Genomic DNA, 16,615 nt, shown 5'->3' on the forward strand with positions numbered 1-16,615 from the left:
GCCGCCCCCCCCCCCCCCCTCTCTCTTTTTCACCCTCTTCTACCGTGTAAATGCAGGGGAGAGGCTGGGGAGCTTCCTCTCAGCGGTGCTATGGAGAAAAAACATGGCGCTGGTGAGTGCTGAGGAAGAAACCCCGCCCCCTCAGCGGCGGGCTTCTGTCCCGCTATTTTGTGTACAATAATGGCGGGGGCTCATGCATATATACAGTGCCCAGCTGTATATATGCTCTATTTTGCAGGAGGTACTCAATTGCTGCCCAGGCCCCCCCCCCCTGTGCCCTGCACCCTACAGTGACCGGAGTGTGTGGGTGTAATGTGGGAGCAATGGCGCACAGCTGCAGTGCTGTGCGCTACCTCATATGAAGACAGGAGTCTTCTGCCGCCGATTTTGACGTCTTCTTGCTTCACTCGCCGGCTTCTGTCTTCTGGCTCTGCGAGGGGGATGGCGGCGCGGCTCCGGGAACGGACGACCAAGGTTAAAGTTCCTGTGTTCGATCCCTCTGGAGCTAATGGTGTCCAGTAGCCTAAGAAGCGCAACCTAGCCGCAGTTAGTAGGTTTGCTTCTCTCCCCTCAGTCCCACGTAGCAGAGAGTCTGTTGCCAGCAGAAGCTCTCTGAAAATAAAAAAACCTAACTAAAATACTTTCTTATTAGCAAGCTCAGGAGAGTTCACTAAAGTGCACCCAGCTCTGACCGGGCACAGATTCTAACTGAGGTCAGGAGGAGGGGCATAGAGGGAGGAGCGAGTGCACACCAGTAGTCCTAATTCTTTCTTAGAGTGCCCAGTCTCCTGCGGAGCCAGTCTATTCCCCATGGTCCTTACGGAGTCCCCAGCATCCACTAGGACGTTAGCTAAATAGTGCTGCGGCCCTTGAAGTCTTCTTAAAAAGCTCTTTTCAGGGCTGCCTAGCGCAGCCCCACTTGTTAGTGACCTGCACTGCAGGCACCAACTTACAAACTGAGCTCCAGTGCCTGGAGGCAGTGCAATGTATCCTGGGAACAGTCAAAGCTTTTAGCCTGTTGGTGCCTCGGATCAAGATCCAACTCTACACCCCGATGTATTCCCTGTGGAATCCCAGTGTTCCCCGCTGCAGAAAGCACCTTCCAATCTATTGTATGCCAGGAAGCTGGTTGGGGAATGGGGAGTGGGATGACTATGGCCAGCATTAGACAATCTTTAAAGTGGGATCTGCTAGCATTCAGATCGTTGCACATCAATGTGCAGTAAAGTGCAATGAAGGCTAAATGTGCAGCTTCTTTGAACATCAAGAACAGAAAAGGATTGTGCAGATAGGCTATTTACACATTAGGACGACATCGCAAAACATGCGATGTTGTCCTCGATGGGATCAGACATCAGCAAGTGCATACACATTTGCCGATGTCAGCTGCGATGGGGTTAGGAGCGGAGCCATGCTGCATTCGACAGCATTGCCCTCGTAAGCAATATCACCGGGATGGCCTGCAAGCAGGTCCGACGTGCGATCCAGGATACGATTCGCAGGAGCGCGCGTTGTATCCTGTATCAAGGGTACACACTATACAATATCGCAACAATCCGGCCGAGATCAGCTGGATCATATGCAATATTGCATAGTGTGTACACACCCATAGAACCCTAGTAACCTAGAGGCATATGTATCAAAGCTTACAGAGAGATAAGGTGGAGAGAGATAAATCAGCTCCTGTCAATTTACAGGCTGTGTTTGATACAGTACATGACGGTAAGGAGCAGATTGGTACTCTCTCTCTAAGCTTTGATACATATGCCCTCTAGAGTGTAAAGAACCATTCCTCCACATGACTGGAATATATTAAATTCAATTCTTCTAGACTAAACCTAGTACTCAAAACGGAATGATTAAGATCTTTAAATCCCCCCATGCAGGCAACAGTTGAGTAGTGTTCCTTCTACGCCGTTTCAGCAGGGTGCTGCACCTTACCCATTTTTGAGATGTGAAAAAGCACCCTGCCCTTTTCCAGCGCACCCTGCATGATCATAAATCTCCCCTTGTATACAGAATGCAACAGTCAGAGTGCATGTTACAATATAGTTGTCTACTCCTTGCGTACCTCTGAAATTGGAAACAATTTATATCCTTAATGAAATGGATGGAAGAGGAGGCACTGTAAATGGCATAGCACAGCACTCTGATAGAGGGAAAGAACAGTTCCGGTATGAATTGTTGACCATGTTATGGTCAACAGTCATTAGGTCGACCACTATTGGTCGACATTGACATGGTCGACATGGACACATGGTCGACACATGAAAAGGTCGACATGGGGTTTTTAAACTTTTTTTGGTGTCGTTTTTTGCGTAAAGTGACTGGGAACCCCAATTAGTGCACCGCTTCGGGCATGGTGAATTCACTTGGCTAACGCTTCGCTCGCCACAGATTACCGTTCCAATCGTAGTCCACATGGATCGTAAAGTATGGAAAAGTTCCCCAAAAGAAAAAGGAAAAACAAAAACCCACGTCGACATTTCATGTGTCGACCATTTGTCCATGTCAATGTCGACCATTTGTCCATGTCAACCATGTCAATGTCGACCTATTGACTGTCGACCATAACATGGTCGACCATGTGAACGGATACCGGAAAGAACAGGGTAAGCAGTGAGAATGTACTGCTTAAACTATTTCCCTAATAGAAGAACACTTATTTTTTTTTTTTTTTTTGTACATATACTGTAAATTTTAACTCTCTGCTTAACTTTTCTGTTTTATAACACATAACGATTATAGCTACTTCAGCACCGGAGGAGACATTTATTATTATCCACTTATTTATATGCTGTAGCCCAGGGCTGGCCAAACCGGTCCTCGAGATCTACCAACAGTTCATGTTTTCCAGGCCTCCTGGAGATCTGTAGAATTGTCAGTTAGGAATGAATGCAGCACATCTTAATTAGTAATGACTACACCTGTGCACTAGCTAGGTGGCCTGGAAAATGTGAACCGCTGGTAGATCTCGAGGACTGGTTTGGCCAGCTCTGCTGTAGCCGTTCTTTCAAGAAGACTGGACATATATAGTATTTTTCTCAGTACAGATGTTGGGTGTTACATGGGTGTCCTATGTGTATGTAGGGGTAAATGATACATTAAGAGGAAAATAATAAGATTTTACTTACCGATAAATCTATTTCTCGTAGTCCGTAGTGGATGCTGGGGACTCCGTCAGGACCATGGGGATTAGCGGCTCCGCAGGAGACAGGGCACAAAAATAAAGCTTTAGGATCAGGTGGTGTGCACTGGCTCCTCCCCCTATGACCCTCCTCCAAGCCTCAGTTAGGATACTGTGCCCGGACGAGCGTACACAATAAGGAAGGATTTTGAATCCCGGGTAAGACTCATACCAGCCACACCAATCACACCGTACAACTTGTGATCTGAACCCAGTTAACAGTATGACAACGTAGGAGCCTCTGAACAGACGGCTCACAACAAGAACAACCCGATTTTTTTGTAACAATAACTATGTACAAGTATTGCAGACAATCCGCACTTGGGATGGGCGCCCAGCATCCACTACGGACTACGAGAAATAGATTTATCGGTAAGTAAAATCTTATTTTCTCTAACGTCCTAGTGGATGCTGGGGACTCCGTCAGGACCATGGGGATTATACCAAAGCTCCCAAACGGGCGGGAGAGTGCGGATGACTCTGCAGCACCGAATGAGAGAACTCCAGGTCCTCTTTAGCCAGGGTATCAAATTTGTAGAATTTTACAAACGTGTTCTCCCCCGACCACGTAGCTGCTCGGCAGAGTTGTAATGCCGAGACCCCTCGGGCAGCCGCCCAGGATGAGCCCACCTTCCTTGTGGAATGGGCCTTGACAGATTTAGGCTGTGGCAGGCCTGCCACAGAATGTGCAAGTTGAATTGTACTACAAATCCAACGAGCAATCGTCTGCTTAGAAGCAGGAGCACCCAGCTTGTTGGGTGCATACAGTATAAACAGCGAGTCAGATTTTCTGACTCCAGCCGTCCTTGAAATATATATTTTCAATGCCCTGACAACGTCCAGAAACTTGGAATCCTCCAAATCGCTAGTAGCCGCAGGCACCACAATAGGCTGGTTCAGGTGAAACGCTGACACCACCTTAGGCAGAAAATGAGGACGCGTCCGCAGTTCTGCCCTGTCCGAATGGAAAATCAGATATGGGCTTTTATACGATAAAGCCGCCAATTCTGACACTCTCCTGGCTGAAGCCAGGGCCAGTAGCATGGTTACTTTCCATGTAAGATATTTCAAATCCGCCGATTTGAGTGGCTCAAACCAATGGGATTTGAGAAAATCCAAAACTACATTAAGGTCCCACGGAGCCACTGGGGGCACAACCGGGGGCTGTATATGTAGTACTCCTTTTACAAAAGTCTGGACTTCAGGAACTGAAGCCAATTCTTTCTGGAAGAAAATCGACAGGGCCGAAATTTGAACCTTAATGGACCCCAATTTGAGGCCCATAGACAATCCTGTTTGCAGGAAATGTAGGAATCGACCCAATTGAAATTCCTCCGTGGGGGCCTTCCTGGCCTCACACCACGCAACATATTTTCTCCAAATGCGGTGATAATGTTGTGCAGTCACCTCCTTCCTGGCTTTAACCAGTGTAGGAATGACCTCTTCTGGAATGCCTTTTTCCCTTAGAATTCGGCGTTCAACCGCCACGCCGTCAAACGCAGCCGCGGTAAGTCTTGGAATAGACACGGTCCCTGCTGAATCAGGTCCCGTCTTAGAGGTAGAGGCCACGGATTTTCCGTGAGCATCTCCTGAAGTTCCGGGTACCAAGTTCTTCTTGGCCAATCGGGAGCCACGAGTATCGTTCTTACTCCCCTTTGCCGTATAATTCTCAGTACTTTGGGTATGAGAGGCAGAGGAGGAAACACATACACTGACTGGAACACCCACGGTGTTACCAGAGCGTCCACAGCTATTGCCTGAGGGTCTCTTGACCTGGCGCAATACCTGTCCAGTTTTTTGTTGAGGCGAGACGCCATCATATCCACCTTTGGTTTTTCCCAACGGTTCACAATCATGTGGAAGACTTCTGGATGAAGTCCCCACTCTCCCGGGTGTAGATCGTGTCTGCTGAGGAAGTCTGCTTCCCAGTTGTCCACTCCCGGAATGAACACTGCTGACAGTGCTATCACATGATCTTCCGACCAGCGAAGAATCCTTGCAGCTTCTGCCATTGCTCTCCTGCTTCTTGTGCCGCCCTGTTTGTTTACGTGGGCGACTGCCGTGATGTTGTCCGACTGGATCAACACCGGCTGACCCTGAAGCAGGGGTTTTGCCAGGCTTAGGAGCATTGTAAATCGCTCTTAGCTCCAGTATATTTATGTGAAGAGACATCTCCAGGCTTGACCATACTCCCTGGAAGTTTCTTCCCTGTGTGACCGCTCCCCAGCCTCTCAGACTGGCATCCGTGGTCACCAGGACCCAGTCCTGTATGCCGAATCTGCGGCCTTCTAACAGATGAGCACTCTGCAACCACCACAGAAGAGACACCCTTGTCCGTGGCGATAAGGTTATCCGCTGATGCATCTGCAGATGCGATCCGGACCATTTGTCCAGCAGATCCCACTGAAAAGTTCGTGCGTGGAATCTGCCGAATGGGATTGCTTCGTAAGAAGCCACCATCTTTCCCAGGACTCTTGTGCATTGATGCACAGACACTTTTCCTGGTTTTAGGAGGTTCCTGACAAGTTCGGATAACTCCTTGGCTTTCTCCTCCGGAAGAAACACCTTTTTCTGAACCGTGTCCAGAATCATTCCCAGGAACAGCAGACGTGTTGTCGGGGTCAACTGAGATTTTGGAAAATTCAGAATCCACCCGTGTTGTTGCAGCACTACTTGGGTTAGTGCTACTCCGTCCTCCAGCTGTTCTCTGGACCTTGCCCTTATCAGGAGATCGTCCAAGTAAGGGATAATTAATACGCCTCTTCTTCGCAGAAGAATCATCATTTCGGCCATTACCTTGGTAAAGACCCGAGGTGCCGTGGACAATCCAAACGGCAGCGTCTGAAACTGATAATGACAGTTTTGCACCACGAACCTGAGGTACCCTTGATGTGAAGGGCAAATTGGGACATGCAGGTAAGCATCTTTTATGTCCAGGGACACCATAAAGTCCCCTTCTTCCAGATTCGCTATCACTGCTCTGAGTGATTCCATCTTGAACTTGAATTTTTGTATGTACAGGTTCAAAGATTTCAGATTTAGAATAGGTCTTACCGAGCCGTCCGGCTTCGGTACCACAAATAGCGTGGAGTAATACCCCTTTTCCTGTTGTAGGAGGGGTACCTTGACTATCACCTGCTGAGAAAACAGCTTGTGAATGGCTTCCAATACCGTCGCCCTGTCTGAGGGAGACGTTGGCAAAGCAGACTTTTAGGAACCGGCGAGGGGGAGACTTCTCGAATTCCAACCTGTAACCCTGAGATACTACCTGCAGGATCCAGGGGTCCACCTGTGAGCAAGCCCACTGCGCGCTGAAATTCTTGAGTCGACCCCCCACCGTTCCTGAGTCCGCTTGTAAAGCCCCAGCGTCATGCTGAGGGCTTTGCAGAACCCGCGGAGGGCTTCTGTTCCTGGGAAGGAGCTGCTTGCTGCCCTCTCTTACCCTTTCCTCTGCCTCGGGGCAGATATGACTGTCCTTTTGCCCGCTTCTTATAGGACCGAAAGGACTGCGGCTGAAAAGACTATGTCTTTTTCTGTTGGGAGGGGGTCTGAGGTAAAAAGGTGGATTTCCCGGCAGTTGCCGTGGCCACCAAATCCGATAGACCGACGCCAAATAATTCCTCCCCTTTATACGGCAATACTTCCATATGCCGTTTGGAATCCGCATCACCTGACCACTGTCGTGTCCATAAACTTCTTCTGGCAGATATGGACATCGCACTTACTCTCGATGCCAGAGTGCAAATATCCCTCTGAGCATCTTGCATATAAAGAAAAGCATCCTTTAATTGCTCTAAAGTCTGTAAAATACTGTCCCTATCCAGGGTATCAATATTTTCAGTCAGGGAATCCGACCAGACCACCCCAGCACTGCACATCCAGGCTGAGGCGATGGCTGGTCGCAGTATAACACCAGTATGTGTGTATATACTTTTTAGGGTAGTTTCCAGCCTCCTATCAGCTGGATCCTTGAGGGCGGCCGTATCAGGAGATGGTAACGCCACTTGTTTTGATAAGCGTGTGAGCGCCTTATCCACCTTAGGGGGTGTTTCCCAGCGCGCCCTAACCTCTGGCGGGAAAGGGTATAATGCCAATAACTTTTTTGAAATTAGCACTTTTCTATCTGGGTTAACCCACGCTTCATCACATACATCATTCAATTCCTCTGATTCAGGAAAAACTACAGGTAGTTTTTTCACCCCCCACATAATACCCCTTTTTGTGGTACTTGTAGTATCAGAGATATGCAAAGCCTCCTTCATTGCCGTGATCATATAACGTGTGGCCCTACTGGAAAATACGTTTGTTTCTTCACCGTCGACACTAGATTCAGTGTCCGTGTCTGGGTCTGGGTCTGTGTCGACCGACTGAGGTAAAGGGCGTTTTACAGCCCCTGACGGTGTCTGAGACGCCTGGGCAGGTACTAACTGGTTTTCCGGCCGTCTCATGTCGTCAACTGATTTTTGTAATGTGCTGACATTATCACGTAATTCCATAAACAAAGCCATCCATTCCGGTGTCGACTCCCTGGGGGGTGACATCACCATTACCGGCAATTGCTCTGCCTCCACACAAACATCGTCCTCATACATGTCGACACACACGTACCGACACACAGCAGACACAGGGAATGCTCTATTGAAGACAGGACCCCACTAGCCCTTTGGGGAGACAGAGGGAGAGTTTGCCAGCACACACCCAAGCGCTATAATATATATGGGAACAACCCTATATAAGTGTTGTATCCTTATAGCAGCTTAAATATAGTAATATCGCCAAAAAAAGTGCCCCCCCTCTCTGTTTTACCCTGTTTCTGTAGTGCAGTGCAGGGGAGAGTCCTGGGAGCCTTCCTCACAGCGGAGCTGAGCAGGAAAATGGCGCTGTGTGCTGAGGAGAATAAGCCCCGCCCCCTATTTCGGCGGGCTCTTCTCCGGAGTTTGTGAGATCTGGCAGGGGTTAAATACATCCATATAGCCTCAAGGGCTATATGTGATGTATTTTTTAGCCATAAAAAGGTATTATACATTGCTGCCCAGGGCGCCCCCCCAGCGCCCTGCACCCTCCGTGACCGCTGTGTGAAGTGTGCTGACAACAATGGCGCACAGCTGCAGTGCTGTGCGCTACCTCAGGAAGACTGAAAAGTCTTCTGCCGCCTGCTTCTGGACCTCTTCCATCTTCGGCATCTGCAAGGGGGGTCGGCGGCGCGGCTCCGGGACCGGACTCCATGGCTGGGCCTGTGTTCGATCCCTCTGGAGCTAATGGTGTCCAGTAGCCTAAGAAGCCAATCCATCCTGCACGCAGGTGAGTTGACTTCTCTCCCCTAAGTCCCTCGATGCAGTGAGCCTGTTGCCAGCAGGACTCACTGAAAATAAAAAACCTAAAAACTTTTTCTAAGCAGCTCTTTAGGAGAGCCACCTAGATTGCACCCTGCTCGGACGGGCACAAAAACCTAACTGAGGCTTGGAGGAGGGTCATAGGGGGAGGAGCCAGTGCACACCACCTGATCCTAAAGCTTTATTTTTGTGCCCTGTCTCCTGCGGAGCCGCTAATCCCCATGGTCCTGACGGAGTCCCCAGCATCCACTAGGACGTTAGAGAAATATGTATAAAAACTATAAGCATATGCGCTATGCTTTGTGCGCAAAGAGTCACATCAAAAATGTGCACTTCAAAATGAAAATGTGCCCTCCTCAATGATCAGCACCCTGCCCTAAAAAAATCCTAGTATGAACACTAGTTGAGGCACATTGTTACCAAAGGTATATGAATATGTAGCCCTGGCAGACGATTGCATCACACAGTAGTACAAAGTTTAAATCGAATGGCCGACCACACACTATTGCTGGAGGACCAAGCCAAGTACAAGCAGGTGACTGAGCCAGAACAGTGGCCAAGCTGAGTACATCCACCACAACAGGACATGATCTGAACATAAATTGCATTTTGTAGTGCATCCACATTAAAGGGGTCCTGAACAGGAGCCAACAAAATGGAAGACTCCAAAATGATATCTACAGCCAATCATGCCATTTAACACTTTCGCAACCAGGGCACTGTGGAAATGTTGTACCTTTAATATTAGTCACCTTACTACTCCAGTGCAGAAACAGTAGGGGTTGTAAGTGGAAGTCCAAATGTACTTCAAGAAGTCACCTAGACACTGGGGGGGGGGGGGGGGGGGGGGGAATATTCAATTTGGCCCAAAGAGACATCGGGAGTAAAAAACCCTGATGTTTCTTTGGCTGCTGCGGTCGGGATATTTAATTTGCTCGGCCGGTAAAAGCTTTTTATTTTCCGTCCGTAAACAAACTGGTTCAGTGAAACCTGTGTGTTTTCGGGTGAAATAGCCCCGTTTTCGGATGAAAATGGGGCTGTTATCGGGCATTTTGATTCGCCTGCCGGAGGCAGGTGTAGCAAAACCCCCGATAAGCCGCGGCACGCGCCGGCTTATCGGGGCCAATTAAATAGCCCCCGGCGGCGAAACTTATCACCCGCCACCCTCAGGACAAATTGAATAACACCCTTGTTCTCTGAATGGCTGACCTTCCTTAACATGTATCAACATTTCTCTTCTGCAACAGCTTTTAATTTTCATGCGATGTAGGGTATTGTACCTGTCAGCACTGGCCAGAGGGTGTTCAGGGGAGCGGCGGTCACTGGCTGCATTGTAACTGGGTGAGTGGCGACGCTGTGGAGGAAAAAAAAAGTCAGAAAATACCTGATGATACAAAAACAATACAGGTGTCTGCAGGAGAGGGTGGGCCTGTAACTGGAGCAGTGTGGGGAGGGTCTAAAATGGAGTAGGTATGTCTAGTGGCAGGACAGTACATAGCTCAGACTGGAGGACAGGTGATGAAGCAGATCTGTGACTATGGGAAAGGGCAGGTGACGAGACAAGTCTGATTACAAGATGGAGTATTGATGGGGTCAGGCGACAGAGCGGCCCATTTATTTATAGGATGGGGAGGTTATGAGACAGGCCCTTAGCTAGGGGTGGAATGAATTGGTGATTGGATCTGTTATTAAGCAATGGACTGAGCGGGGAAGTGAGGTTAGGTAATGGGGTGGGCATGTGGCTATGGTAGAGGGCATTGGGTCACAGGTAACAAGATAGACACTTGGCTATTGGAGGGGTCAGGCAACATGGTGGACATTTGACTAGGGTACGGGGAAATGATGTATGGCCATAACTGGGCAGTGGACTGGTTTTAGGGTTGTCAACCATGAACAAGAGGTAGGTGGGAACAAGAGGGATAAGGCGGGCACACGTATATGAGAGGAAGAAGGCAATGAGACAGGCCCATGACTGAAGTGGTTGGCAAACTTGACCACAGAAGAAGGGAGCATGTGACAAGGTGTGAGGTAGTCAAGGGCTGTGGAGTCAAGCGGGAGGAACATGACAAAAGGCTCCAATTAATCTGTGTGGGCGTGGCAACTCAGTACTGCATAGGCGTGGCCCTCACCTGCTCTCTGCTGCTGCTCTCATGCTGCCGGGAACTCGGTGGGGAGCGGTTCCGGTCAGAGTACCGGGGTGACGGGGATCGGCGAGGAGTCGTAGAGTGGTCACGGGAGGGCGGGGGAGCGACGTGGGGTCGTTGGGGGGTGGCGGGGGGATGGAGAGCGACGTGAGGTCGTTGGGCGGTGGTGGGGGGATGGAGAGCGACGTGGGGTCGTTGGGGGGTGGCGGGGGGATGGAGAGCGACGTGAGGTCGTTGGGGGGTGGCGGGGGGATGGAGAGCGACGTGAGGTCGTTGGGGGGTGGCGGGGGGATGGAGAGCGACGTGAGGTCGTTGGGGGGTGGCGGGGGGATGGAGAGCGACGTGAGGTCGTTGGGCGGTGGTGGGGGGATGGAGAGCGACGTGGGGTCGTTGGGGGGTGGCGGGGGGATGGAGAGCGACGTGAGGTCGTTTGTCGGTGGCGGGGGGATGGAGAGCGACGTGACGTCGTTGTGCGGTGGCGGGGGGATGGAGAGCGGCGTGGGGGGGATGGAGAGCGGCGTGGAGAGCGGCGTGGGGTGGTTGGGTGGTGGCGGGGGGACGGGGAACGGCAGGGCCTGGAGCGAGAGCGGCCAGACGTATAGGGGGAGCGTCGGTGCAGGGACTTTGAGCGGTGCTCCGGTGAGGGCCTGGAGCGGGAGCGCCCGCGGGACCTGGAACGGGAGCGGCCGCGCCTGACCGGAGAACGGGAGCGGCCGCGCCTGACCGGAGAACGGGAGCGGCCGCGTCTGACCGGAGAACGGGAGCGGCCGCGCCTGACCGGAGAACGGGAGCGTGCGCGCCTGACCGGCGAACGGGAGCGGCCGCGCCTGACCGGAGAGCGGTGCGGCCTGGACGGCGAGCAGCCCCGGGACCAGCTCCGTGACCTGCTACGGGTCCTGTCGCAGCTCATTAAGGGTGGGATGTCCGGGGACTGGCCGCGCCGCATCGGGGTCCGGTACATGGCGAGCACCGGGTCACTAGCCGCGGCGAACGGGCTATTCGGGAAGGGAATGTACTCGACACCAAACTCTAATGTTGCAGCGCACGCATCTGACGCCGCTACGTCATCGGCGCTGCGCCCGTCATCTATCTACACCCATGCTGGTTGGTGCCTTCACATCCTACAGCAGCCATCTTACTACATCCGGCTACACTCATTCTGGGACAGCCATTGGTGGGAGTGTTTGGAAGACGCCGGGCGGACGTCTTGTGTGTCCATGGTGCTGGTTGCTAGGGAGTGTGACAGTTTAACCCAGAAGTTCCCAAACTGTGTGCCGTGGCTCCCTGGGGTGCCTCGGGAGTCGGGACACTTGCAGGCGTGCCCTGGGTTGGTGGTCCAGGACCAATTTAAATGATTCATGGTCAATATAATTGTCAAAACTAGTGCTGGTGGCTGCCAGTCATAAAATATGTGGCCAAACAGAAGCAAATCTTGTCCCTCACCACACAACTGATTCTAAGGATGATATATAAACGCGATCTACTTAATGTAATATTTCTTTCTAAATTTCTCTATAAGAAATTTTTGGTTTAGGGGTGCCGTGAGAAAATTCTGATATTCTATTGCGCCGTGATTCAAAAAAGTTTGGAAACCACTGGCTTAAACCTTAAGATTTAGGCACCTAGAAACATTAGTCAGTGCTGTTTCTAGACAATTTGGCTCCCAGTGCAAGCATCCAAAAAATGCGCTCCCCCCCCCCCCCCCCGACATTAAAACTTGCGCCGCCCCATACACATAAACCCAATTTTGCGCGTCTTGACATCGTTAAAATGGGCATGACTGCAGTAAAATAGGTGTGGCATTCCAGAAAAAAACCTTACACCCTACTTTTAAATTATCTGCTTGCTGCTAGGGTTTTCATGCACTGGGTGTCACTCTCGTTGCCAGGGGTTTCATGCACTGGGTGTCACGCTCGATGCCAGGGGTTTCACTCTCTGGGTGTCACACTCGTTGCCAGGGGTTTTACGCTCTGGGTGTCATGTTCGTTGGAGGGGTTTCATGTGCTGGGTGTCATGCGCGTTTCCAGGGGTTTCTCTGACGTCCTAGTGGATGCTGGGAACTCCGTAAGGACCATGGGGAATAGCGGGCTCCGAAGGAGGCTGGGCACTCTAGAAAGATTTATGACTACCTGGTGTGCACTGGCTCCTCCCACTATGACCCTCCTCCAAGCCTCAGTTAGATTTTGTGCCCGGCCGAGGTTGGATGCACACTAGGGGCTCTCCTGAGCCTTTAGAAAGAAAGTATAGAAATTAGGTTTCTCTGACGTCCTAGTGGATGCTGGGGACTCCGTAAGGACCATGGGGGAATAGCGGCTCCGCAGGAGACTGGGCACAAAAGTAAAGCTTTAGAACTACCTGGTGTGCACTGGCTCCTCCCCCTATGACCCTCCTCCAAGCCTCAGTTAGATTTTTGTGCCCGAACGAGAAGGGTGCACACTAGGTGGCTCTCCTGAGCTGCTTAGTGAAAAGTTTAGTTTTAGGTTTTTTATGTTCAGTGAGACCTGCTGGCAACAGGCTCACTGCATCGAGGGACTAAGGGGAGAAGAAGCGAACTCACCTGCGTGCAGAGTGGATTGGGCTTCTTAGGCTACTGGACATTAGCTCCAGAGGGACCGATCACAGGCCCAGCCATGGATAGGTCCCAGAGCCGCGCCGCCGGCCCCCTTACAGAGCCAGAAGACAGAAGAGGTCCGGAAAATCGGCGGCAGAAGACGTCCTGTCTTCAACAAGGTAGCGCACAGCACTGCAGCTGTGCGCCATTGCTCTCAGCACACTTCACACTCCGGTCACTGAGGGTGCAGGGCGCTGGGGGGGGGCGCTCTGAGACGCAATAAAAACACCTTGGATGGCAAAAAATGCATCACATATAGCTCCTGGGCTATATGGATGAATTTAACCCCTGCCAGAATACACAGAAAAACGGGAGATAAGGCCGCCGAGAAGGGGGCGGAGCCTATCTCCTCAGCACACTGGCGCCATTTTCCCTCACAGCTCCGTTGGAGGGAAGCTCCCTGGCTCTCCCCTGCAGTCACTACACTACAGAAAGGGTTAAAAAAGAGAGGGGGGCACTAATTACGCGCAGTATTAAAAATACAGTAGCTATAAGGGGAAAAACACTTATATAAGGTTATCCCTGTATATATATAGCGCTCTGGTGTGTGCTGGCAAACTCTCCCTCTGTCTCCCCAAAGGGCTAGTGGGGTCCTGTCCTCTATCAGAGCATTCCCTGTGTGTGTGCTGTGTGTCGGTACGTTTGTGTCGACATGTATGAGGAGAAAAATGATGTGGAGACGGAGCAGATTGCCTGTAATAGTGATGTCACCCCCTAGGGGGTCGACACCTGAGTGGATGAACTGTTGGAAGGAATTACGTGACAGTGTCAGCTCTGTATAAAAGACAGTGGTTGACATGAGACAGCCGGCTACTCAGCTTGTGCCTGTCCAGACGTCTCATAGGCCGTCAGGGGCTCTAAAGCGCCCGTTACCTCAGATGGCAGATATAGACGCCGACACGGATACTGACTCCAGTGTCGACGGTGAAGAGACAAATGTGACTTCCAGTAGGGCCACACGTTACATGATTGAGGCAATGAAAAATGTTTTACACATTTCTGATAATACGAGTACCACCAAAAAGGGGTATTATGTTCGGTGAGGAAAAACTACCTGTAGTTTTCCTGAATCTGAGAAATTAAACCTATAGAGCATTTAAAAGATGCATTTCTATATATGCGTGATGCACAGCGGAATATTTGCCGACTGGCATCAAGTCTAAGTGCGTTGTCCATTTCTGCCAGTAGAGGGTTATGGACACGACAGTGGTCAGGTGATGCGGATTCCAAACGGCATTTGGAAGAAGGGGAGGAGTTATTTGGGGTCGGTCTTTCAGACCTGGTGGCAACGGCAACAGCTGGGAAATCCACGTTTGTACCCCAGGTCGCCTCTCAACATAAGAAGACGCCGTATTATCAGGCGCAGTCCTTTCGTGGGCAAGCGGGCAAAAGGTTCCTCATTTCTGCCCCGTGACAGAGGGAGAGGAAAAAGGCTGCAGAAATCAGCCAGTTCCCAGGAACAGAAGCCCTCTCCCGCCTCTGCCAAGCCCTCAGTATGACGCTGGGGCTTTATAAGCAGAATCAGGCACGGTGGGGGCCCGTATCAATGAATTTCAGCGCGCAGTGGGCTCACTCGCAATTAGACCCCTGGATCCTTCAGGTGATATCTCAGGGGTACAAATTGGAATTCGAGACGTCTCCCCCTCGCCGTTTCCTAAAGTCGGCTTTACCGAGGTCTCCCTCTGACAGGGAGGCAGTTTTGGAAGCCATTCACAAGCTGTATTCCCAGCAGGTGATAATCAAGGTACCCCTCCTGCAACAGGGAACGGGGTATTATTCCACACTGTTGTGGTACCGAAGCCGGACGGCTCGGTGAGACCGATTCTAAATCTAAAATCTTGAACACTTACATACGGAGGTTCAAATTCAAGATTGAGTCACTCAGAGCAGTGATTGCGAACCTGGAAGAAGGGGACTACATGATGTCTCGGGACATCAAGGATGCTTACCTTCATGTCCCAATTTACCCTTCTCACCAAGGGTACCTCAGGTTTGTGGTACAGAACTGTCACTATCGGTTTCAGACACTGCCGTATGGATGGTCCACGGCACCCCGGGTCTTTACCAAGGTAATGGCCGAAATGATGATACTCTTTCGAAGAAAAGGAATTTTAGTTATCCCTTACTTAGACGATTCCCTGATAAGGGTAAGATCCAGGGAACAGTTGGAGGTCGGTGTAGCACTATCTCAGGTAGTGTTGCGGCAGCACGATTGGATTCTCAATATTCCAAAATCGCAGCTAATTCCGACGACTTGTCTTCTGTTCCTAGGGATGATCCTGGACACAGTCCAGAAAAAGGTGTTTCTCCCGGAGGAGAAAGTCAGGGAGTTATCCGAGCTAGTCGGGAACCTCCTATAATCGAGCCAAGTCTCAGTACATCAATGAAAGGGTTCTGGGAAAAATGGTGGCTTCCTACGAAGCAATCCCATTCGGCAGATTCCACGCAAGAACTTTCCAGTGGGACCTGCTGGACAAATGGTCCGGGTCGCATCTTCAGATGCATCAGCGGATAACCCTGTGTCAGGAATCGACTTACCAGGCTGACATCCGTCCGCCGCTGCGGACTCCGTCCTGGCTCCCTGCGGTCACCTGTCACCTATGCCCCTGCCATGGGACATCATCAAGGGCCTGGGAACACTCCTGAGATAGCGGGCATGTAGCGCGCCGCGTCCCTGCTAGGCCGCAGCGTGGGCGCCGCCATGACAGTCTGTAAACAGCCAGTACACTGCGGCCAATCCGGTGCTTGGCCGCACCCACTTTCCTTCACTCATCCAATCCCTGTGCACCATGGGGTACATAAGAGACTGCAGGATCAGTCTGCAGGCATCCTGGACTTTGTGTCATTCCTGCGACCCATGTGAAAGGATCTGTTCCTGTTCCTCCTGTGTTCCTGGTTCTCTGGTTAAGAACTTGTACTCCTGGTTACTCTGCACAGCTCCGTGGAACTTCAAGGCCCAGCAATACCTGCAACCTGCAACAAGGCTTCACACTCATCACCACCTTGTGTGCTTCAGCCTGCAGTTGAGACTGACTCCAGGTGTGTTTCATTCCTCCACCTGTGATACAGCTTGCTGCTGCCAGTGCCTCATCACCTGCACTGTGAAGTCAGACTCCTGCCTCTGCTCAGGTTTGCCATTCTACACCTTGCTGCCTAAGTTTCCTGTTTTAAAACCTGCACTGGTTTCCAAACCAGAACCATTTCACAAGCATTTGTTCTTCTGTTTATATATTACCGGTTATTATTTTCTCAAGTCATCTGTCATCCATTGCCATAGACTTTCAGTTATCATGCTGAGTGATTGACTTTATTCATCTGTTATTATTGTTTCTGCTACCAT

The 16,615-nt window shown here is 50.9% G+C and overlaps 1 protein-coding gene across 1 annotated transcript in view; it reads right to left on the reverse strand.

Moving 5' to 3' along the window:
* The window catches only part of LOC134911017 (formin-2-like), a 110,188-nt gene extending 98,390 nt beyond the window's left edge, over positions 1 to 11,798 (reverse strand). Inside the window, exons 1-3 of the mRNA XM_063919410.1 lie at positions 11,790 to 11,798; positions 10,650 to 11,548; positions 9,801 to 9,874 (exon numbers count right to left, since the gene is read on the reverse strand). Coding sequence (XP_063775480.1) covers positions 9,801 to 9,874; positions 10,650 to 11,548; positions 11,790 to 11,798 — 982 coding nt within the window. The remainder of the gene's footprint in view (positions 1 to 9,800; positions 9,875 to 10,649; positions 11,549 to 11,789) is intronic.
* Between the last annotated feature and the right edge of the window lie 4,817 nt (positions 11,799 to 16,615).

This window comes from Pseudophryne corroboree, chromosome 4, assembly GCF_028390025.1.
Source record: "Pseudophryne corroboree isolate aPseCor3 chromosome 4, aPseCor3.hap2, whole genome shotgun sequence".
NCBI lineage: Eukaryota > Metazoa > Chordata > Amphibia > Anura > Myobatrachidae > Pseudophryne > Pseudophryne corroboree.